At 42.8% G+C, this 26,065-nt stretch overlaps 1 protein-coding gene across 1 annotated transcript in view; it reads left to right on the forward strand.

Annotated features, from left to right (window-relative positions):
* The window catches only part of slc8a4a (solute carrier family 8 member 4a), a 74,687-nt gene extending 49,129 nt beyond the window's left edge, over positions 1 to 25,558 (forward strand). Inside the window, exons 4-8 of the mRNA XM_037688042.1 lie at positions 2,758 to 2,864; positions 5,369 to 5,487; positions 7,487 to 7,586; positions 21,011 to 21,283; positions 24,636 to 25,558. Of these exons, the coding sequence (XP_037543970.1) occupies positions 2,758 to 2,864; positions 5,369 to 5,487; positions 7,487 to 7,586; positions 21,011 to 21,283; positions 24,636 to 25,015 (979 nt within the window). The 3' untranslated portion in view covers positions 25,016 to 25,558. The remainder of the gene's footprint in view (positions 1 to 2,757; positions 2,865 to 5,368; positions 5,488 to 7,486; positions 7,587 to 21,010; positions 21,284 to 24,635) is intronic.
* Positions 25,559 to 26,065: the final 507 nt, after the last annotated feature.

Here is a 26,065-nt window from a genome sequence, read left to right on the forward strand (position 1 = left end):
CTCTCTCTCTCTCTCTCTCTCTCTCTCTCTCTCTCTCTCTCTCTCTCACTCACTCATTCTCTCTCACTGTCACAGCTTGAGACAATTGGGGCAGCTGAGGCTCATGGGGGAGAGCAAATGACCAGTGACTGGAGGGTAGCTAGTTGACCAGGAACATAAACTAAATGTCAGTGGGACATTATAATAATATTAATGATATTCAGTCACCATAGCGACCACATATCTGTGTTTCTCACTACCTGACAGCACTTATAATAAAACAGACACACACACAAAAAAGCTGTTTTTGCACAAACACTGTAAGTCTGAAGAAAATCCTTCAATATAAGTGGCAGAAGGTCATCACACACATCAACTTTTATTGGACAGAGTCTTAAGTAGGAGATGTGAGAAAAGTTTGAATGAGAAAAGTCTGAGCTCCAATCCAGTGTAAATCTATGAGTTTGGATGTGTGCACTCTGATTTCTGGGGGTATTTGAGAGAAAACTTTAAGTCATAATGTAAAGTTTATGGGAATTAAAATATTGGAAAGTTTGGATAACTTCAAAGCTACTGTAACATCATCAAACACTGAGTCATTTCACTTCAGTTTATTACTATAGCACCAAGTCGTAACAGAAGTCATCTCAGGACACTGAACAGAAACATTCACATAAAAATGCCTGTTAGTAAAATTTCTCTATCTATAGAAGCCAGCAGATTGTGTTAAATCTTCACTTTGCCGCAGTCTCCCATTCTGAGCAAGCACAAAGGTGACAGTGGAAAGGAAAAACTCCCTTTTAAAAGGAGAAAACCTCCAGCAGGTCGAGGCTCAGGACAAGTGGCCATCTGCTTCGACGGGAGGTTCAGGTGTACTTGGAGGAAAGACAAAAATAAAAATTGTTAAAAAAGAAATAATTACAAATACAAACAGGTAGAGTAAGTAAAGACAGCAGCAGAGTGAAGAAATATAGTTGATTTGTCCTCCAGCAGTCTAAGCCTATAGCAGCATAACTAAGGGATACCTCAGGAAACCCCAGCCAACACTAACTATAGGATTGATCAAAAAGGAAATACTTGAGCCTAGTTTTAAAAATAGACAATGTGTCAGCCTTACAGACAAAAACTGGAAGTTGGTTCCACAACAGAGGAGCCTGAAAGATCTTCTTCCCATTCTGCTTTAGGAAATTCTAGGAACCATGAGTAAACCTGCAGTCTGAGAGTGAAGTGCTCTGTTAGGAACATATGGAACAATAAGCTCTAACATAAGTCAAACATTAAAATGTTTTTTAACAAATCACAAAATCTTAATTATGATTGTTCCAAAACCATAAAAGATATAAAAAATGCCAGTTTAGTCATGTAAACTCCAACTTTCTGTGTCTGGTTAGAGCCTTAAATAATGTTTCAACTGTACAAGATGTCTGGGATGTGGAGCTCCAACAAGGGATTGATTTTATTTATACTATATATTTTACTTGTGCTGGATGAGCAGTGATAAAAACGTGATGGAAACTGAAGAATATGGACCAACAGTAGTCACAGCGCTTCAGTGGTTATGCACTGGCACACTTAAATACATGAATTATACATTTTTACAACTTCTTCAATAAATGTTGGCATCTGGTCAGTTTTAATTCATTCACCTTTTTATTTTAAACCACGTTTTTTTGAATAAATAGACAGAGCACCAGAATTTATGACGAGTTAATGTTTAAATGAACCCTTCTTCAGCTCCATGTCTCACATGAACCCACTTCGCTGATGTATTCTGACTGCCTTCAGTTGGGTTTTATTCACATAGTAATCTGCTAAATCTAATCTTTGGCTGCTTTATTTGTTTCTGAGCTACACCACCGCTGTACGGGCACCACCAGTGAACCTTCACATTTTATTTTAAGAGCCACACAGGAAGCTTCAAAGCAAACTAACCCTGTAAACATGCTCTTTTGTTCCCTTTTGCCAGGACTCCAGGCGTTAACAGCAATTCACTTTGGTCCCACTGGCATGACTCTCCCTAACATTAAACAGCAAATGACGTCTCGTTGGTGTTTAAAATAAAACTCTCCTCTTCTGCAAGCAAACGCACTTGCTGTTGTCAGACCCTGAGTGTATATGTGTAGACAGAAATAGACAGCCACCCACATATCATTAGGGAGATGGAGGGAGAGAGGAGGAGAGACGGACTGTGACAGTGTAGGAGAATGAAGAAAATATGGTGGTCACAGATTCATACTGCAGCCCTGGGTTTGTTCAGCTCAGATTAAAGAAATGCAGTTTGCTTTCACCTGAGTGGATTTGCCGATAAGCGTCTCCTAATTTCCACAGAGAACTGGATGATAATGTAGTTTAGTATCTGAAGTGTGTGGGAGGGTGCAGGCTTTCTGCTACACTTCTGCTTTAATGGACTTGATGTAGAAGGAGTCCGCCCTCTTGTGGAGCTCAGGAAAATGATGAATATATGCAGCATGTGTGTTCTGCATTACAGGCTTGTGTTAGTTTATAGGACTCTTGAGCTTCCGTCCTCTTATCTAACAGAAGTGTTTCATGATTCACTGTGTAGGCACACAATCTGGTGGTTACACTAATTTATCTGACTGTTCAGAGGCAGAAAAAGACAGAAAAATTCATTTTCTTTCATTTTACTGCTATTTTTGAACATTTTCCACCAAAAGTCTTTTTGGTATTTGAAAACCAAAAAGTCATACGTTGATTTCTAATTAAAAAGCTCTTCTTTGGTTCTCTCTTCTGTTCCTGCTTTGACTCTTCTGCTTTCAGGAAGGTGCTAAATGTGAAGATCATTGATGACGAAGAGTACGAGAAAAACAAGACGTTCACAATTGTGTTGGAGGAACCTGTTCTCTTGGAGGTGGGACAGAGACACGGTGAGCTGAAGACCCCCGATACAGCAGGGTGCAGTTTGACTTGACCTTTACATCAACTTATATTTTACTTAATTTCGTGTTTGACAGTTTAATTCATCCTTGCAATTATTCATCCATACATTTTCTACTTTGGCTTGATCCTGTTGAGGATCGCTGAGAGCTGGTTCCCTTTTCTTAATGGTCACTGGGAGAGAGGTGAGACACCCTGGACTGGTCCCCTGTCCCTCACAGGGTCACATAGAGGCAGATAATCATTCACACACACATACACACACCAAGACACGATTTAAAGTCACCAGTGGAACTAACCTGCATGTTTTCCAACTGTGGAAGACAACCAGAGTCCCTGGAGAAAATCCAGACGTGCACAAAATTTCCAAACTTTGTGCAGAAAGACCCCTGCCGAGTTTTGAATCTCAGATGGAGTCATGTAGAATTTTTCTTCAGCATGGAGGAAAGTCTCCCCTTGGAGTCTATGTTTGTGCTGTGAGTCCACTCCACGCTCATGTCTACATTTTGCGGTATTGTATTCTGTGTATGACCAGTCGTCTAGACATTAAAGTTCATGCTCAATAATCCAGGTAATAAATCCAACAAAGTTCAGTCAGGTCATCTGGACAGTTTCTTTTTCTGCTCAGTTTCGTCCGTCATCCAAAACCGTCCACATGACTTGACTGGACTTTGTTGAATTTATTACCTGGATTACTGAGCATGAACTTTGATGTTTTGAACCACTTTGGCTATGGCTGCCTCAGATGAGCCGATGAGGGAGAGGGCGGGCCCCAGAAAACATCTTATCACCAGTAAACCAGTTGGTCCACTATGTGAGTGTGCTGCTTGTGGGAGTGAGTTTGTTGAGGTTCCTCGGACTGATGAAGTCCTTTGGATGAAGGACGAAAAGTCTTAACAAAAAAAGAAACCGTCCAGATGACCTGACTGGACTTTGTTGGAATACACAGTCAATCAAATTCAGTCAAGTCTAATTTGTTACTGCCGCACACTTTTAAACAACCTCCATTGATCAAAGTCATGAACAAAATGTAAATCAGAACTTAGTAGACACCTGTAAATGCTAACTACTGGTAAGATGAATAAATCATTGTCATGTTAAACAAAAAGAGAAAGTAGCAATTGAAGTATGCTGGCACAATAAAACTCAGAGTATCTTGCTCTACCAAAAGGAAAAAAATGCAGTGTTTTAAATAATAATTTAAAATGGTCAGTGGTGTGGGCCGTTCTTTCAAACATAGGCTGAAGTATTGGTCCACCACTGAAAAAGATGTTACCTCAGGTTTTCAGACTGGACCTGGAATGTTCAAAAACCAATTTATAGACCTGAGTATTCTGGTTGGAATGTAAATGTGCAGAAGTTTGGAAAGTAAGGTGGTGCCATGCTGTTCAGACTCATAAAAACTCTGAAACTGATCTTTGAAATAGACAGGAAGTGGTATGGGAGGCCATATAATCAGGATGTGTTTTTTCTTGTTATAAGGTGTTCTGCTGGGTTTTGTGCAGCTTGCAGGCATCCAAGTAACGTAAGATCAAGACCAACATACAAAGAATTACAGTAATTCCAATCAGATGTATGTCAGGCATGAATTACTCTTTCTGACTAGTCTAACCAAATACAGTAATGGCTGTGCTAAAGAGCCGTAGTTGTAAAAAGCTCACCATGACTAATATGCTAGTTATCTTAAAAATCAAATTTATAGGCATTTTTAAAAGTTTCACCAACATTTTTTTTCATTCAACCTTTATTTAGACATTATTTATGATATTATTATTATTCATTCATTCATTATTCATTCATTCAGACATTATTATTCATATTTATGAGTTGGGAGATTTAATTATCCTAATAAAATATTTTTTGTTTTCATCTTGCTTACATAAGGAAGTTTATCTTTGTCCATGTTTGAACATCTGGGACATTTCAGTCCATCTTGAATAAAGGCACAGCCGTTTGCTCCTACGGAAAGATAAAACTGAACTGGGTCGGTAAAACTGTGAAATGGAAAATTGTGCTTTCTGAAAATGAACTTGAATTAAAACATATGTAATAAGAAGGGGGTCTAAAAAGAAGCCTTGAGGTACCCCACAATTAAACAGTGCCAAAGCTGAAGAATATTTGTTTAAACAGTTGGAAAAATGTCTGCTCGACAGGCTGGAACCATTTAAATGTTGCACATTTAATACCAGTACACAAATAAATTTAAAAAATACTATAATAAAGGAAGAGGTTTGTAATGACTGGCAGCTATTGGTATTTTTAACTAAACTATCAAGTGATTCTCCATCCCCTCGGATGAGGCATCACACATTTGATTGGCTGTTTTGTTGCTCTGAAGGCTTTCAGGCAAAAATAAATCAAGTCTAACAGATTGCACTGTGTCCCGAAAATAGGTTTCATTTTCTTTCAATTCTTTATCCTAATAGGGAACATCTCTCCTAATATCATTGTGTAGGAAACACTGATGTTGGTTCCATTTATTTCACTTGTGCAGGGGACACCAATGACAACAAGACAGCGGTGGGACCAGAGGACGTGTCAAAGATGGGCTGCCCCTGTCTGGGAGAGCACACTAAGCTGGAGGTGGTCATTGAGGAGTCGTATGAATTCAAGGTAACTAAAAATAGACAAGTTTTCACATTTTTATATTTTTTAAATACTCCAGAGCCAAAGCTGGCTAATGAATGTTCAGATTTATATGTAATACATGCCACCTTGAATAACTTTCAGTTCTTTGGACTTATGATCTACAGTGCTGATGTATTTTGTGTTCAATTTAGTTTTTATCTTGTGTCTTGAGTTTCTGCTCTAACCCTGTTGGTTCCACTTTAACCCATCTAATTAGTTCCTGTTTGGTATTCTATCCCTCAGTGCATAACCTACATACTCCTGGAATTAATCTTTGCCAGAGCCTCACATGCATTTTCTTTTATTCATCTCCAGTTTATTGTCTGTTCCTGTCCTTTAATGGCGTTGTTGTTAGTTAAATAAAATATGTACATTAACTGCCTGCCTCTTCTGTTTTGCTCATCATACTCAACGCACTTCTTGACTAAAATTAATTGCTCTTGGAACCAAACAAAGCAAACATCTCAGAGGTTCCTGGAGATAAAGACAAACCCAAGCCCAAGTTTTTTTGTTGGATCATGATATTTTGTCTTTGACATTCAGGGATTAATATTTTACTCAACCAAAGGGTGTGTGATAAATTATGAAATATGCTCATGTAACTGGATAATGTCTCTGCCAGTGGAGTCATTCATTCAATGTGTCATTCAGCCTGAGCAGCCAAAATGGAGCTAAATAAAGATTTTATGGAAGAACTTTTTTCATTTCAATTTTAGATGAGATAAGTAAATAAGAATTACTGCACATATAGTATATCTTAAAGGAATGCATATCACCTGCCACCTTTCATATCAGCGTTTTAGACTTAGATCATATAAGTGAGAAATTATGTCGTTACAGCTTTTTTTTGTCAAACATTCAAAATACATGAATGTGTAGCACTCAGAGTATGTGTCATGAATGACTTTCAGCTACTACCACTCACATATTTAGATTAAGTTATGTAAAACAGACTTGGTGACAGTGGTTTATGTTTTCTCACATCAGCTGACTTTGGCACATTTAGAACAAACGTTAAACGTTAATGAGCTGTAGATCCAGTGATTACTGAAAGTTTCATGAAAATCTACTCAGTGACTCATGAGATATTTTACTAACAGACAGTGTTGACTCCTATTGGTGAGGCACCGTTTTAATGATCTCATGCATTCAGCTCTCAGTGTACGTGTTGTGAATGACTATCATTTACTACCACAACACATTTTAGCTCAGAAGCTGTAAAATTTGTTGACTGTGTTTGCTGAAGCTGCTTAGCTGTGCCAGCCATTTTGTAATTGTTAAGATAATATAAGTTGTAGATATACTCAGTAATTATTTTTGGAGAGTATCAATAAATTCCATCCTGTAGTTCATCCAGACAGAAAGGCAAACATATTTACCACTGGCTTTTCACCTTTTGTCAGTGGAACATAAATATTCTAATACTGTTATCCTGACCTTTTTAAAAATATATATGTGCCCGCTTTTATTTATAAAGCAAAACAAGTCTCTGAGGATGGTCCCTGCCTAATCAGGAGTGCACTGCTTTGTTTGCTGTGCCATCTCCTAACTCAGACTGGAACCAGCCTGATTACATCACCGTGACATCTCCCTTGTAACAGCCACAGGACCCATTATCCAGCAGTTTGACAGCTTTATATTGCAGTCCTCTCTGAAGGTAAACTGATGCTGATGTGTAAATTGGGTGTTGAGCCTCTTTATAACAACTTAAAAACATTTAGACTGCAACATGATATTGCTCTGAGACTATCAGCTCCATGCCTCGACTCTATTTCCTGTAAAGCAGCTTCATGCTGGTGAATAACCCACTCCACCCTGCCTCAACCAAATCTGATGTCTGTGCCACAGTGGGATAAGCAGTGATCCTAATTGTGCATTAAGTCACCACATTTGTGTCCATTGTGTGCTTTACTCCTAAGAATATACCAATATTTTCATCTCAGATCTGAAAATGCACCTCTTGTTTGTTATTTTTGGTCTCCAGAGCACAGTGGACAAACTGATCAAGAAGACCAACCTGGCCCTGGTGGTGGGGAGCAGCAGCTGGAGGGAGCAGTTTGTTAGTGCTGTCACCGTCAGTGCAGGTGAGCTGCTGAAATGTGTCATCTGTCGGTTGCCCTCAAGACCAGACTTGTTGAGGATGGCGCACGTTGTCAGGATCTGATCTTTCAGGCACCTGTTTGTTTAAAATCTAGAAGTTTCCAGTTTAAAGTTTTGTAACATTTGAGCATTGCTATGTTTATTTGCTGCATCTGTTCAGTTCAGACAGCTGTTTAAAAATTCATTATGTGCTGAATTCCTTATGAGGCTCACTATAAAAGCTAAAGTGGCCAACTCTGCCTGGACATTTAATGGCTATGAGGTATGGTGACACGTTTTACTTTACCCTTTCAAAAGCCATTGGTGTGGCTTTATGAGTCTTTAAGATACGCACTAGTGCGCAAAACACAGGAGCATTAAGTCGATTTAACTACTAAAGATTTGCTTTTTCTTTTTTCATCTTCTCTATTTTGAGTTGATACAACCCAGGTTCAGACCCAGAATGAAAGCAGAAATAAAAGGCATACTGCTAATTGTGTCTCACTGACAGAAACAGACAGTCAAGAGTTGTCCAACATTTTTCAGTCAGGTCATCTGGACAGTTTTTTTTTTTCTGAAACATTTCACCTTCCATCCGGAAGGCTTCATCAGTCAAGGAAACACAACACAAAACTGGTTCTTCCCCCAAACAGCTTACTCCAAAGTGGAACAAACCAGTTATGTTTGTGCTAAGATGGCGTCTTTGGCACGCCCCCTCCTCTGGAGCCAGCCCTCTTCCTCGTCGACAGTCATGCCATACTGGTTCAAACCCAAAACAGTCCATGCTCAATAATCCAGGTATACAATCCAACAATTTTCAGTCAGGTAATCTGGTCATTATTACATTTTTGTTTTGTTTTGATTTGATTTTGAATGTCCAGAGGACCAGATTTAACTTTTTTAGATTTTTCTACCTGGATTATTGCGCATGCATCAGGATAAATGAGTTGTATTTACAGGTTTAATGTAATGATGTGAAAAGTTTAGTTGATTGGAATCTGTCCACTAATGAGTGGGAACATTATAACTGCAGAACTTCTGCAGATTTATTGGGCACAATAAGGGGCTTGTTGTCTCCATTCTCCTGCCATGTAGACTTAACATAAAAATAACTGATTAATATAAGTACTTTTACTTTCCACTGGACACTGCAGATCTCTTTAATCTGAAAGCAGGATTTTTATAATGAAAACCTGCTCAGGTTTCCTCTTCCACTTGGCTGTTATGTCATAAAAGTCACTGCAGACGTGGTGCTGAGCCAAAACCAGAAGACAAACAGATGCCAATGAATCCTGTTTTCTAAGCCTCAATTATTTAGCTCATCTCAGCCCTAAACAGTTTTTTTTTATTTCTGCATACACTGAACAAAAATATAATCACACACTTTTGTTTTTGCTCCTATTTTTATGAGCTGAACTTAAAGATTTAAGACCTTTTCGTTGTAAACAGTGGGCCTTGTTCTTTCAAATATTGTTCATAAATTTGTGTAAATCTGTGTTAGTGAGCACTTCTCCTTTGCAGAGATAATACATCCTCCTCACAGGTGTGGCATATGAAGATGCTGATTAGACAGCATGATTACAGCACATGTGTTCCTAAGGCTGACCACAATAAAAGGCCACTCTAAATGTGCAGTTTTATCACAGCACAACCCCACAGATGTCACAAGTTTTGAGGGAGCAGTAATTGTCATGCTGACTGCAGGAATGTCCACCAGAGCTGTTGCCCATGAACTGAATGTTCATTTCTCTACCATAAGTCATCTCCAAAGACGTTTCAGAGAATTTACTGTACATCCAACCAGCCTTTCGACACAGACCATGTGTAACCACATTCAGCATCTTCACCTCCAAGATCATCTGAGTCCAGCCACCTGTACAGCTGCTGCAACAATCAGTTTCCATAACCAAAGAATTTCTACACAAACTGTCAGAAACTGTCTCATGGAAGCTCCTCGGCATGCTTGTCTTCCTCATCAGGGTCTCTGCCTGACTGCAGTTAGTCATTGTAACTGACTTGAATGGGTAAATGCTCACATTTAATGGTGTATGGCATGTTGGAGAGGTGTTCTCTTCACAGATGAATCATTGTACAGGGCAGATGACAAACTGTGTGTATGGCATCTTGTGAGTGAGAGGTTTGCTGATGTCAGCATGAATCAAGTGGCCCATGGTGGTGGTGGGGTTAAGGGATGGGCAGGTAGGTGTTATGGACAACAAACACCAGGGCTGGTGTGGTTACACATGGTCTGTGGTTGTGAGGTCAGTTGGATGTACTGCCAAACTCTATGAACGTGGACATTCCTGCAGTCAGCATGCCAGTCACATGCTAAGAAGTGCACATTAACACAGATTTACACAAATTTGTGAACAATATTTGAGAGCAACATGCATCCAACTGGAAAATGCAGACACTGTAACAGCCAGAAACAGTGAAACATATTCTGTTATACTACAATAAATAAATACAAAACCAAAGAGATCATTTATGTTAGTCATTAAGAAAAGAAAAGCATCAGGACTTCACATTAGCTGGGCTCTTGGAAAATTAATCAGCTAACATATAAAGTTGTTTCCTGTGTTAAGACAATTAGCATTTTTAGTTGGGGGGGGGGGGGGGGGGGTGTCTGCCTATTCTCCAGATCCACACTCCAGTCCAGCTTGTGGCATTAATGCACTTCCATAAATAAAAATCAAAAGAAGCTAGGAAAACGCCTATTAGACCAAGTTTTAGATGTTTGAGCAATGAAAGTAAAAACTAAAGTGTTGCATTTACATGTTCTTTTCAGTAACAAGTGCATAATGTGAGTATCATTTCAGTGGTTATGATCTTGTTGGACTTTAGATAGGGAATTTGGCGGCAGTTCTCCTTAACTTACTCAGGACAAAATTGCTGAAACTTTAATAAAAGAATAATATTACAAAGAAGAACTTGCTGTATGATAAATGATCCAGTAGCATATTTCCCAGAGAATAAAGTGAGGAGAGAAGGAGCACATACAAAGTAGAAAGTAAGCCTCAAATAATTAGTCACTGTGCAAAAACTATAGGTTGTAGAGGAAAACATTCTGAACTGTAAGCAACAGAAACATTGGGTCGTCACACACTTTGATTTTTATGTGTCTACAAAATTTTATGTTCAAAATAGGACTATAACGAGTTTAAAAAGCATTTTCAGTTTTGAAGAGATTATTCTGAGGTCAGATATAATGAAAGTCAGTGAGAGTTTGGGTGTGTGCACTCTGGGAGGAACTGAGAAAATTGGAAGTCCTTGCAGTGAGGACACTGGATAAAAGAGGATACAACTGATGTGTAAACTGTTCTATTGTCAAGTTTTTGGGAGTAAAGAATGCTAAGATTTGAGAAAGTTCAGATAACTGAAAAATTACTGTCTTTAAGATCGCTAAAAATAACTAAATGTTTAAAAATCAGAAAACCTGAACTATAACTATGTAAATCATTAAAATATATCAAAATGTCAGTATGGTCATTCAAAGTCCAGACCTGTTTAAACATTGAATGATGTTTATTCTGTGAAGTACATCTAAGAAAAGAGCTCCAAACACCACTGGGTCTGTTATTTTTGTTTACTTTTTTCACCAGACAAAGAGGAATAAGGGGGTTTAATGCTTCTGTATTGGTGTTTCTAATTTTAAAAATGGTAGTAGACTGACCACTGGTCATTACACGCTCTAGTCATTCAAATGTAAATCTTTAAAACTGCTGCTAAAGTTCATCGGAACAGGCTGAAGCTTGTATTGTCACCATATTGCTGACCTGAGTTGTGGCACCTCATTAGTCATTTCTGATTCAAATTATAACAATACAAGAACAGGAAAAAAATGTTGTCAAAGTTCCAAAGCAATATCAAAAGACAAAAAACAAAACTGTAACAATATGGAAAATAAATTATTATTTTCATAACCACATAATCATCTAGCACAGCCAGAGAGAGCAGCTGCTGCTTAAGATTAAAAAAACAAAAATGTGCAATAAACATGTAATATTTCATTATGTTTCTGTTCTGATGCGTTGGCAGAGCTTTCCCCTAAACTGGAATGTGTCAATATTGGTCCAAAACTATATGTTTAAAAAAAAATCTGCTGTTAAAACAAATTAAAATACCTAATAAATTATAAAACCACAGTTCCCCAGCAGAGTTGAAACTCAAATTCTTCTTCACAAAGAGCAACATAAAGTTTATATAAACGGAAATTATAGAATTCTAGAAATGCGCCGCTCAAGGTGGCTGCATGTTGGAGTAGCTCTTTTACATTCATTCTGAGATTTTGCTTTTGAAAACTTGAATTATTCTTTTTTTCTGGATGTAAATCGCTTTTTTTGGATGAATATTTCCTCTGGTTTTGGACGCTGTTCAGCTGGAAGGATTTTTACTGAAACCTTTTTACTTTTGGACATTTGTTATGAAGTGTAACCATGACCACAAGGTCATGCTCAAGTGCCTGACCACCGAGATATTGGAGGTGGTGGGAAACGTGGTTCGTGACAGCGGGAGGACCGAGGAGTTCTGCCCGGCATTCAGGTGGTCCTGCTGCACAAGAGGACCGAGAGGTCTGCTGGGTCTGGGTGGAGGGATTGGCATTGGCAACCAGTTTCTTTGGATCTGCTGTGGGATAGACTGCTACAAGAAATCCTTCCTGCCCACAGCCATCAGCATCTATAACAACTCTAATGAAACCTGGATGAGCTACAACAACAATTAATTTCACTTTGGGATTAATAAAGTATTTTTGAATTGAACTGAATTGAAAACAGAATCTACAATTTGGTTTACACGGGGGTGATTCTAGGATCTGACCTTTTGGGGTGCTTAGCCCCAAGTACTGACATGACTCTTGGCTTGAACACACCCCATGGTAAGGTTTGTGAGAAGTGCAAAGGCTTACTCCCAGGAGGTCTCCCATCCAAGTACTAACCAGGCCCGACCCTGCTTAGCTTCCGAGATCAGAGTAGATCGGTGTGGTATGGCCGTAAACGAGGAGCTCTGTCACAAATAGTGCTTTTAAAGGATCATAGCAAACAAAGCCTAAACTTATGCAACCAAAAGTTAAAACATATATCTACATATTAAACACACAAAACAAAGCACAACTAGCTTTAATTATCCTTTAATTTAACCATTGGGCATGCAATGTAGTTATGACAGAAAATGGAGTATTTACCTGCAGTTACCTTCGTACTGATGAACATGCGGTACTTCCTGTTTATAACTGTTGTATTCAGCTGATCATGAGCAGTGTTGCCAGATCTCGTGATAGAAACAAGCAACCAGCTCTATGAAAACAAGTTCAAAACAACCCAACTGGCAACCTACTACACTGTGTAAAACGTTGGTTACGTACGGTAACCCCAGATTCTATGAGTATAGGCGTAGCCCTTTAAGGCTGTCGCTTAGTGGGTTTATCCAGATATGCAAAGCATCGCACTGAAAAATTTAGTCCACGCCCACCTGCTGTGTGGGCCCCACCCGGTCCGTATAAATTACGTTAAGAGCGGAAAATCGGCTCCCAAAAATAGCTTTTTCTTCAGCCATTTAGGAGCCAGTGAGGTCCGACGCTTAAAGGGCTACGCCTATACTCATAGAATCTGGGGTCACAGTACGTAACCAACATTCTATTTCGTATAGGCTTTGCCCTTTAAGGCTGTCGCTTAGTGGGTTAAGGGCAAAGCGGATGTTGTCCTCGCCTCACTGGGTCCATTCGAACACCGTATGAAGCAGAAGCTTGCCCAAAAAACGTCTTGTCACTCAGCTCCCCATGTGCGTAATTACGCATTGCATAATTATGTGTGCCATGCACAGACGCATGTTGTGTAACTATGCGTTCTGAATGCATGAACGCCCCGGAAAACTTCAACGGGGAGGGAAAAAAAGCTGAAAAGAGCCATGAACCAGCCGGTTTACGGCTGAACCGTATAAACAGATTAATAATAACAGGAGAGCTGATTATTAATCAAATGAACTGATTGGTAACAATAGTCGTGAACTGATTAGTGACAATAGAACCAAAATAACAATCACAACTTGTGACTGATAACATCTCACACTGTAATGCATGCAGACAGATGTGAGTAAAACGGAGTTCCATGAAACAACAATATTCATTCTGTAAAACACTAAAGACAGAATGTGTCATGGAACGAGCCATCACATTACGTAGATAAAAGCGAATAAATGAGCAGGGTGTTGACCACACGGCCGCAGTGCAAAATGTCCTGCATTGCCATACCATTATGCAAAGCAGTCGAAGATGCGATACCCCTGATCGAGAGTGCTCTGAGGTTGACAGGAGGCTCTAAATCTGATGCTCGTAGGCTTCAGAAATGGCCTCACACAGCCAATGTGACAAGCGCTGGGTGGATAACGGTCGACCTGCAGATGCATCTCTATAATGCACAAACAAATGTTGACGCATTGCAGCTGTGCACGCTATGAAACACGTCAACGCCCGCACCGGACAGAGGAAATGAAAAGACGCTACTTCTTCTGATCTGTGTGTGAAGGGGGGGGGGGGACCCCTCCAATGATATTGCTCTTGATTTAAAAGAGCTCGTGATGTTTTAGGCATAAAGCTGGATTTGGTCTTAAATCAGCTGAGCTGCCGTCAGCCTGAATTCTGAGACATGACGGAGCGACAGAGAGGGCAGATAAATCACTCACTCTCTTAGCGGATGTTAAAGCCAGCAGCAGGACTGTTTAAAGAGACAAGAATTTAAGTGGAACCTGATCCAAAGACTCAAATGGAGCTTTGATCAGGACCTGCAGGACCAGTATTAAATCCCACTGTGGAACAAGTGGGTGTGAAAACAGGCCTGCGTCTCTGTACACCTTTTAGAAAACGCTTCATCAGCGGATGATTAAAAACCTGTTCTGTCTCCGAAACCTTTCGTGGCAGGAAAAGATGGCTGCAGCGTATGTTTTAATCGTACTGGACACCAAATTTCTGTCCATCAGCTGCTGCAGAAAGGACAGCATGCCACCTAATGGACATGAGGTGGCCTCTACACCCTTCTCTGTACACCAGCGCTGAAAAGCTGTCCGCTTTGATGTGTACAGCACTGTGGTAGATGCAGCACGTGAAAACAGAATTGTGTGCACTACATCCTGTGGGCGACCCATCCTCTCTAAGCGGATCCGTTCAGCGGCTAGACCCACAGGTGCTGGCCTATTTCTGGGTAACTCCTGGTCGCTCCTCCTGCCTGAAGGAGAGTGTCCTCCCTCCATGGCAGTTTCCACGGGCACCCCGACAGCAGGCGTTGCAGGACTGGGAACCATGGTGCGCTCACGCGTTCGGGGGCCACCAGGAGAGCTGTCAATCCCTCCTCCTGAACTCGGTTCAAGAACCGTAAAATCAGAGGAGGTGGAGGAAAACGCGTACAGAAGCATTTTGGGCCATGGGCTGTGGGCAAACGCATCCACCCCCAGCGGTGGTTCATCTCGTGGGCTCAGAGAAAACCATAATCGACACTGAGCGTTTCTCGTGTCACAAACAGGCCCACAGCTGCTATTTCAATCTTAGTCAAAATGCTCCGTCAGGTATTTGTTAGGGTATTTGTTAGGCCGAGACTCAGACTGCCCCCTCTTTGATACAACTGGGGGGTGCTTGGCATCGCGCCCCTATCGCGCGGCCCCCTGGTGGGGTGTGCCCTTGCCTGCCGGCGCGCTTGGGGCCCTTGGTGTCGGGGGCTGGGCGCTTGGGCTTGTGTCGGCTCGGCCTGGTGTCTGCCTGGTGGGGCTCGGGTCCTCTGGCCCTGTCGGGCCTTGGCCTGGGTGGTGTGAGTCCTCGGTGCCCGGGCCTCGGTGCCCGGACCTGGACCTACATCGGTGCGGCGGGTTCCGACGGAGGCCTATGAGTTTGTCGCTGTTGGCCCCGGGGGGTCACTGTATGTGGTCGCTGGTGGGGATCTTCCGGTTCTCCCCTGTGGTCCGTTCTGGGGGGTGGGTGAGTGGTTCGTCCTGTGTGGGTGGCTCTGGGGGCTCCGCGGTCGGGGTCCCTCCTGGGGTCTTGGGCTCTGGTCCCCCCTTTTTCGTCTGCCTCTGGTCTTGGGGGTCAGGTCTCTGCTGCTTCACAGTTACTATTAAATGTTCTATTAGAGAAACCTTATACACTTATGCATGCTCACAACCACACACAAATAGAAGCAGGGATGCTTATGTAGGCTTTATATGTAGATATGTAGATATGTATATTCATGTATATTCATGTGTATGTATGTATGTATATAGGCGTAGGTATGGGTATATATATTTATGGAAACTTACTGCAAAGCCATGAATATTTTAAGTTCTTTATATGTATGTATTTTGTTGCTGTGTTTTGTCATGTTCTTTGCAGGTGAACAGACAGTGGCCGGGTGTTTTGCCGTGTGCTCTCTTTGTGTATATTTCTTATATTTTGGAGTCTTACTTTGTCTTTTCTTTCTTTCTATCCTATTAAAAAAAAAACCTACACTAGATAGTCACTAGAATAAATATTTCATAATAATGGTGTGGAGAGGATGGCTGTAAGGGGAGAAGGGAGGCCATCTAAAAAAAAAAAAAAAAAAAATGCTCCGTCAGAGGATGATTAGAGGTTGTTCTGTCTACGACAACTTTGAGACAAGAAGAAAACATGGCTGTAGCATACGATAATCGTGCTGGACACCAGATTTCTGTCCATCGACTGCTGCAGAAAAGGACAGCATGTTGTACAGTGGACATGAAGTGGCCTCTACGCCTTTCTCTGTACCGCAGTGCTGAAAAAACTGACCACTTGATGTGAACAGTGCTGTGGTGGTTGCAGCACGTGAATCCTCAATCGTACGCACTACATCTTGAGAGAGATCCATCCTCTCAAAAAGATCCGCACAGTGGCCAGACCACAGGTGCTGGCCTAATCTGATTAACTCCTGATCGTTCCTCCCGCCTGGAGGAGAGCGTCCTCCCTCCACGGCAGGTTCCACGAGTGCCCTGATAACAAGTGTCGTAGGCCTGGGAACCATGATGCATTCACGCACTTGGGGCAGAGAAGCTGCCAGTCCTTCCTCCTGAGCTTGGTTCAGAAAACCGTGATACCAGAGGGAGAGAGGAAGGTGAAAAAGCATTACGACCACAGGCTGTGAGCAGGCACGTCCACCCCAGCGGTGGATCGTCCGTGGCTCCACGATAATTATAGTTGACATTGAGCGTTCTCTCGTGTTGCTACACGTCCACAGGCGCTGGCAGGATTTCTGCCGTGTCTGAGCCATAGCTCTGGGTGGAAGGTCACAGGTCCCCGTGCCGCAAAGGACTGTCTTTGGACATCACATCCGCCCCTTGTTTGGAATACATGAGATGTACCCTACTCCAATAGAGAGCAGATTGGGTGTACCCCACACAGCATCTGTCTCACAATGTGGCACATGGGTTGAGCGCATACGTCTCCTGCCAGTATGTATGCAACAGTCACTGCTGTCTGTGTGAATCAAAAACCCTGATGATTCTGCAGTTCAAGGTCAGTGTTGAGTCACATTCAAAGAACCCGTGCGACACTCCAAAAACATTTAAATGAGCTGCTGTGTGGAGAACCACAGCGCCCCCACAGCTTGTTAAATGTGTGTGCCTTTGTGAAAACTGACATGTGTGACGTAGGTCTGCTGACGGAAAACAGCTGATATCACTCAACTGGTTCACGTGAGTTGTACTGCTGCCACCTGTCTGTACCAACTGCTCAGCAGCAGCAGGTGTCCAGATAAAGCAGAATTAGAACAGCTCAGGCGCATAATGGAGTGTTGTTTCTCACAGTTCAAAAAATTGACAAATCTAGAATAAATCTCATCTTTCCAGTTCGTTGGGACCAGGAAGTGATTAGAGAGGGACCTTACATTTTCCTCTCCTTCTGAGACTCTAGAAATTACATTTAAAACAGAATTTCCTGAACTTCTGCGAGAGGGGACGAGATCTGTTCAGAAATGACAGAAAACGTCACAGAGTTCCTCCACACCGGGGTTTGAGCTGTACTGCAGCGTGAATCCCCGGATGAAAACGGTTCGCCCATCCGTCTGGAGCGCACGCTCATTGCCGCTCGTTTATAAGTTATAAAGCGGGCACGCATTTATGCTGTGAAACTCACATGCATACTGATGTGAGCTGGTGCGCGCTGAGTGAGAAAGAAAATACGCGCGCCCCCGAGCATCCAAATCATTGTGCGTTTGCTGTGGGACGCAGCTCATGTGTTGTGCTCACGTTGTGTGCAGCTGATCCATGTAAACGTTCGGGGAGCGGGTGCACGTATGAGCCGACGTGCCCTGAAGAGTCGTGTGTGCGCTCCCTCATTCATGTGACGCCTTAAGTCAGGATTGCCGCGGGAGTGCGCGTTGACACTGGTGCGGTCAGGAAGCAGCGCACGGCATCGGTGGGGCGAGGTCACCACTGGCTCAGTCTGCAGAAACACGTTCATTCTTGGCTGCGAATCACGTGAACTTTTGAGTGATTCCATGAGCTGCAGTATTAATTCAGAAAACCTTCTTTGAGGATGAAGGAGCAGAGCCGCTGTGAGGCTTGTGAAACTGCTGACGCCGCAGGAGCACGCGTTTGACACCACTGTGATGAAAAACGCATGTCGCTCCTGCCGAGAGCGAGATACGTTACTGGGCTCGTACCGCGGTCTCACGTTAACGTTGACGTGAACGGCGGGCGCTGAGAGCTACGTGCGCACTTTCATGACGCGGGAGCGCATATTGGCACCGCTGACAGTGAATGAAAACAACCTTAAAAAGGCTCATTCGTGATGAGTGTGTGTGATGGGGCCGCTTGTCAGATAATCCATGCTGACAGCCTGGCTAAAAAACACTTCATCATAAAATTATGTTTATTTCACATCGTGTCATCAACACACCTCCAGCAAACCGACATCTGGTTATCTTCCCTTGAGCTCCTGGAGGGCCCCCTGTTGGTGAAGTCCAGGAAAAAAATGAACTACCGGATGCCGGGGACGTCTGACGGGAGGGGCTGGCATAGCAGAGCTGGGGAGGCGTTGTGCAGCCGTGGAGCATCTTGAAATGATCTCTCGCTGATGAAAAGAGGACCTCCAACAAGCTCTTGCAGCTCTCCTGAGAGGAAGGTGGAGTGACGAGCCAGGAGAGCCTCTGGGACCTCGTTCTCCGGCTGCGATGCAGAGCAGCAGACAGCAAAAGAGGCGCACCGGTTGGGGATGACGTCAGCTGCCCTGTAGACGGAGCGTACTGCAAGGGCCGGCAGCGTCGTTAGCAAGCAGCCGCTACGAGAGCGGAGCGAGCCGAAGGTCAGAGGGGCCCACCGTCTCTTCCCGCCTCTGAACGTGTACGCCAACAGCGTAACGTGTTGTTCGCTACGGCCGTGTGGAACACATACTGGTGAGCTCAGTTGGAGAGCGGTGTCACCGTCTCGGTTACGCTAACTGGAGGCACGGGACACTGGTCCACCTCGACATCTTGCTCCAATGAAGCCTCCGTCAGGCTTGGCTCCAGGGGGCACTGAGGGACTTTCCGCTCGGTGAACCCCTGCTCTGGAGATGGGTGCGGACTGTGGAGACCGGCCCCCCCAATCTACCAGGAAAAAAATGTCTGTGGCCTCGCCCGTAGGACATCCTGTTGGGAAAACGAGGCCAGATGGATCAAGACGGTGAGCCGGAATGGAACCTAGTAGAAACAACCTTCCCGCCGGATCATCCGAACTGGCGGGAAAGGCGTGGGACGTAAAAAAGGTCCCTTCATGTCAGCCGCCTCCTGGGTTACGCCAGGCAACCCCTGAGGGCGCCGTCGGCCGTGAGCGGTGTGATCGTCGATGCGAAACGAGGTGGGATGGGGTGAGCATTCACTCAGCCCCCCTCCACCGACACGACACTCTCCAGGAGGGAATGAGCAGTGGGGGGCTGCAGCTGAGCGCCGCCTGTCCCGGAGGAAACATCCGATTCGCTCCGAGGGTCTGCGATAAGAGGAAAATCACAAGATGGCGTTGTCCAGCGTGTAGCGACCTGTCACTGAGAAATATTCCTCAGCGCTTACCTTGAAACAAGACTGCTCGTCAGCTTCTCCTCGGGGAGGAGAACTCACCGGATGACCGGAGGTCGACTGCCGGGCCAAGCATTCTTAACAAAGCTTGGTCATCTACACAACTTTCCTTCTTCGTTCTTCTGACAGTGCTATTAGCTTGCTGAAGAAAAAATGGGAGCCGATTTCCCGCTCTTAACGTAATTTATACAGACCGGGTGGGGCCCACACAGCAGGTGGGCGTGGACTAAATTTTTCAGTGTGATGCTTTGCATATCGGGATAAACCCACTAAGCGACAGCCTTAAAGGGCGAAGCCTATACGAAATAGAACAGAGGCCGTTTTTAAAAACTATAAACATACATTTATTGTGGCATTACACATAAACAACAGCAAAATTATGCTAAACAATTTGAATAACATACGTTTAAGCTCTGATTAAAAAAAAACATTTTGCGTATGTAATTTTTTTCTACGTATGTTTTTAAAAACAAAACATCCTGACATCTGCGTGTGAGTGGAGCCCCCTAGTGGTCGGCCACAGTATGAGTGTTTGGAGTGTGTACAGTGTGCGCCTGTCACCTCGCCAACTTGGGCGGGAGCAATAAACAGGAAACGGGGGCGTGGAAGGGACTACCACTTGTCTTTTGCTTTATTGTGCGGAGCTGGGACATAATCAACTAGTTTCACTCGGAAAGAAACTCCAGTCCAAATAAGCAACTTCATGTTCAAAACAAGCCCAAAAAAAACACAACACACGATTCACAAGATTTGCAAGCCACTTTAGAAAAAAACAATCCCAAAGTCGCTTATAATAAGCGAACTTGGCAACTATGATCATGAGGTCAGCCACCAGCCTTAATCCATCATTTACATTTTTCCAGACTCAGTTTAGGTTTTTGAAATGGACTGAACTGTATTCCACCCTTTGCATGCTCAGAGTAACACTATCAGAATTGTATGCACCCTACTGACGTTGTTTAACCATATTTTCTGATGACTTTTCACAAAATACTTCTGACCGCAAAGTGTTTGTAATCCCAAACCCCAACAATGTTTTGGAGGAAACGGGGTGGAGCTCCTGCAGGTAAGGGGTGTTTCACTTCAGGACAAACTGAGATAGCTGATTGGTCAGTTGCTGACGAGCCTACTGGACGGATTGACAGGAGGCATCGAGGATCTGACTCGTGCAAAAAAAAAATCACGTTTTACTGGCCTTATCTGAGTGTCATCATTTATTCCATATATATTTCAAATGTATTCAATATTTTTGATAAATCTAAGATTTGAGGACTATTTAAGGTTTCTTTATTTTTCAGGGGTGCTGATTTAAATTTTAGGGGTGCTTGAGCACACCCAAAAAGAGGCTAAAATCACTACTGGGCTTACCTGTATTTTGCTCTTTGTGCATCTGTGTTTGCCAGGTGATGACGATGAGGAGGAAAGCGGAGAAGAACGGCTGCCATCCTGCTTTGATTACATCATGCACTTCCTGACAGTTTTCTGGAAAGTGCTCTTTGCTTTCGTCCCACCCACTGAATACTGGAATGGCTGGGCCTGCTTCTTTGTTTCCATTTCCCTCATTGGCGCTCTGACAGCTGTGACTGGCGACTTGGCCTCACATTTCGGCTGCACCGTTGGCCTGAAGGATTCGGTGACTGCTGTGGTGTTTGTAGCCCTTGGCACCTCAGTTCCAGGTGGGTGTTTGTGAGCAAAATCAAATCTAACAGAAGACCCGCATTGTTTTCCTACTGGGCTTTGCCTGAGCAGCAGAAGCAGCTGCTCGGGGATATGTGTGTAACCTCTTTCTCTTCCCGCGGTGTCAGAGACATTATCTCCAAAGCTTTTGTCTTGCACGTTAACAAGCTGTAAACAAAGGAACATGCTGGTTTAGTTGTTGCTGTCTGCTTTGTATTCCCATTACACCATGTCTTGAACACTTTGAGGCTCAAAGAGCGTCTAAATTACTGTAGTCCTTGAGCTTTTTGCAAGTAAAAACCACACTCCCCTTAAAGTTTACTGACAAGCACAGACTTTGTTTCTATAAAAACAGAAGAAATCAGGCACAAATAATGATAGTCTAAGATTCTGGCAATATCAGTCAGAGTCAGAGAGTCAGAGATTCTTTATTGTCATTCGCACCTCATGTGGTACATGTGGTGGAGCGAAATTATGTACACAGGGTCACAGTTACGTCCGACAATAAAATGTAAAAGAAAAACAATGATAACATCTAAGATATGAACTAAGAAAAACATCAACTAAATATACACTAAGCACAAATAGCATAAAAACATTACGTCGAACATCTGCACAAACTTGAACACGAGTCCGTGTAAGCAGATGAGCACGCATGAACACACCAACATTGAAACAGATCAGCAGTGACATTGAAACAGATCAGCAGCAACATGATGTGATTTTTTCACAGTGATTATTCTGGTTAGAGATTCATGAGTCTAACAGGGTAGAAGCTGTTCCTCAGTCTAGTGGTTCTACACTTAATGCTCCTCAATCTCCTGCCTGAGGGGAGCAGGGCAAAAAGTGTGTATACTGGGTGAGTGGGGTCCTTCATAATGCAGGTGGCCCATCTTCCTGCATCTAGAGGTGTAGTTGTCTGTGATGGTGGGGAGACTGACTCCAACAGTCTTCTGTGCAGCCTTCACCACTCTCTGCAAAGCTTTTCTTTCCGCAGCTGTGCAGCCTCCATGCCACACGTTGATGCTGGAGCACAGGATGCTCTCCACTGCACACCTGTAGAAGAAGGTGAGGACTGAGCTTCCAGACCAGCTCATTTCAGCCGCCTGAGGAAGTAGAGTCTCTGATGAGCTTTCTTGATCAGGCTGGTGGTGTTGTTGCTCCAGCTGAGGTTATGATTCATATTTACACCCAAGTACTTGTAGCTGGAGACCACTTCCACCGCAGATCCTCTTATGTTCAGTGGGGTGTAGGTGTTTTTGTTCCTTCTGAAGTCCACAATCATCTCCTTTGTCTTCTTCACATTGATGTGAAGGTTATTCTCTTTGCACCAGCTCTCCAGGTGTTCCACCTCTTGCCTGTAGCTGGACTCATCATTGTTTGTGATGCATCCCACCACTGCTGTATCATCTGCAAACTTTACAATGTGACAGCCTGGATGGGTAGCTGCACAATCATACGTGAGCAGAGTAAACAGGAGGGGGCTCAACACACATCCCTGAGGAGAGCCAGTGCTGAGGGTTATGGTGGAGGAGGAGAAGTTGTGGATCCTCACTGACTGTGGTCTGTTTGTTAAGAAGTCAAGTACCCAGTTGCAAATGGAGGGACTTAGTCCTAGTGTGAATAGTTTGTCCATCAGGGTTTGGGGGATCATGGTGTTGAAGGCAAATGTGAAGTCCACAAAGAACATATGGACGTCAGAGTTTTTCTGCTCCAGGTGGTTGAGCGCAGTGTGGACCACAGAGGAGATGGCATCCTCTGTTGATCGGTTCTCATGGTATGCATACTGATGAGGGTCCTCGTTGATGTTTATGGTTGTCTTGACGTGAGTTATAACCAGTTTTTCGGAGCATTTAGCGACTATCAGGGTGAGGGCCACTGGCCGATAGTCATTCAGACCAGTCACTTTAAAGCTTTTCGGGGCTGGGATGATGGTGGCAGTCTTCAGGCAGGTGAGAACTGTCTCCAGGGTAAGTGAGGTGTTAAAGATGTTGGCCAGAAATAAGCTAATATTCATCTTCTTTTGCCCTTTGTGGTTTTATTTTTATTTACAATGCTTTCTCTTATTATTTCAACTGATCAGTTTGAAGCACATAAAGGAATTTTTTTTGTTCTAGTTTTAAAAGGATTGTTTTAAGGTGTTGTTAAAAACGAACCTAGTGGTGTCTCTGAGCAGCACACCCTATCCCCAAAATGCTCCTTGGGCACTTTCAATAGCTGCCCACTGCACCACCTGGTGGTGGATGGGTTAAATGCAGAGAGCTAATTTCGCCATTGTATGGCAACATACAATGATGACAATACATAGCACATTATTATTATTATTATTATTAGATTTTCTTATTTTGCCAATAAATAAAAATAAAACAGCAACAATTCATTTTCTTGTTCTGGAGGAATTAGTGACTAGACATTCTGGGATGGCAGATTTACTGTACAGTATATCCTTTTCTGGACAGCACTATAAGGACAGTGAACATGCTCCTTCAGCTTCTTTAAATACAGAACTACAGCACAGACAGGAAAACTATGTAGCTTAACTTAGCTTAGCTTAGCTTAGCTTAGCGTCTTGACAAAAAATACGAGAAGCAGTTGGCAATAAAATCCCTGCCAGTTCAAGCAAAACAGTGTAACAATTATTCCTTACATTTAATTCAATTTTATTCTTGGGGTGGTAAACTATTTTTGTGAACTGCCATTCAACTACCAATATGTTAAGCCTATGATGAGAATAAATATATTTAAAAGTTTTGTCTAATTTAACATTGCATGTTACTTGTAGTCTACTGTTTGTTCGACCAAGTTGAGATAAAAATAAATGAAATATCAAAATCCTAGTCTTTGTATACTGAAGTAATGTAGTGACTGGTGCAATTTGCTAGCATGGTATGGGTCTTCTTAATCCTTGTTGAAAGAAGGGTCACTGCAAATCAATACAACGTTATTGTGAGCAATCACTGTTATCTGTGATGGAAGATTTTTATCCTGATGGGAGGCTCCCTCCCAGATGACAACAAGCACATCAATAGGACACCAGGGTTCACTGAGGGGTTTGATGAGCAGAATCAGTTCCAAGGAGACTTGAAACTGTTTTTACAAGGTCACCCAACAACTTCCTTACTGTCATTTCCTGTTATATTTGCTATGTGTTGTCATTATTCTATATTCCCATACAATGGCGAAATTGGTTTTCTGCATTTAACCCATCGCGCCTGGGATACACCCAGGTGGAGCAGTTTTATTTGTCACCAGGAAGGAGTTTTAGACAAAACTGTACTCCTGTCATGTGTTCACACAACTGCATCTGAGTTGAATCAATTCTAAATCTCTGAATGAATCTTTCTTTTACAGACACATTTGCAAGTAAGGTGGCTGCCATTCAGGATCAATACGCAGACGCCTCCATTGGGAACGTGACAGGCAGCAACGCGGTGAATGTGTTCCTGGGCATCGGAGTGGCGTGGACCATCGCCGCTATTTACTGGCAAACCAAAGGCAGGTCGTTCAAGGTGAACCCAGGCTCCCTGGCCTTCTCCGTCACGCTCTTCACCATCATGGCGCTGGTGTGCGTGCTGGTGCTGCTCTACCGCCGACGTCCCAGCGTTTCAGGCGGAGAACTCGGGGGCCCACGGACAGCCAAGCTCCTCACCGTCTTCCTGTTCCTCTCCCTCTGGTTCATCTACATCCTGTTGGCCTCCTTGGAGGCGTACTGCCACGTGCCTGGCTTCTGAGGCCAAGGAGAAAACACAACCACGACTCGTTTCCTTGTTTTTATGGTTCTCTCTGTTTTTGTCTATTTTCACAAAGATTTATAACTATTTGTATACTCATTTATTATCAATACAGCACAAAATGTGTTTATGAATGAGGACTTTGCTATCAATGCTGTGAAAGTTAACTTTAGACACTGAAGCTGAAATTCTCTAAACCTTGTTTTCCTATTTTTAAATACTGTTTCACACTGATCATTTATATAATAAGCACTAGAACGAACTTCAACTGCATTAGCACTCTCTTACTTGACGAGCCTAGCTTCTAGTATCACGATGCTCTGAAAGCACAACTTTCACACAAACTTACGTAACATTCCCATATTTTGATGGAAGCTAAAGAATGAAAACGGAAGGTGGTGCATGGGATAATTTTGACATTAGGAGAGAGACTATGGCAATAGGTAAAACATGTTTGTGTGATGATATTTAGTAACTGACCTATACATTAAATATTCCTTGTAAATCATGTAAAAGATTAACACTGTGCGTGGGAGTTTTTGTGACAGACTAGGTGTGTTTATTTTTGCACGTTATCAGATCAGTTTCTTGGTAATTATTCTAAAGTGCTGTATGTAATATTTGCAGATGGCTGTTAAAGTGTTGATGTTTCTCTGTAACATAATCTCCTCACCGCCTTGGTGTCACAAGTTTTCAGTCACTTTCAGATAGGCGGGTTTTTAAACTGTTTTCCTTATTTCTCTTTTTACAACAAAAGTCAACCTGAGGAAGAGTTCTCGCTTCAAACTGTACATATTCTTCAAGTTAATTTATTAACTTTGCATATATGTGTGTGGTGAAGATGCTCAGCTCATCTCGTTGTAAAAGGCTCCTCTTTGAAACATAAAGGGTTGTTTATGGTGAAAGTTGGTAAGATTTTGTGTACTGGCATTTCAACACTTGTCACGCTGACACTGTGAACATTTTGTAACAAAATAATTTACTGAAGACACATTTCATATGAAACCAGGGAGAGTTTTTACCACAGCACAGACGTCAAACCTGTCCATC

This window comes from Nematolebias whitei, chromosome 14, assembly GCF_014905685.2.
Source record: "Nematolebias whitei isolate Nwh7 chromosome 14, NemWhi1, whole genome shotgun sequence".
NCBI lineage: Eukaryota > Metazoa > Chordata > Actinopteri > Cyprinodontiformes > Rivulidae > Nematolebias > Nematolebias whitei.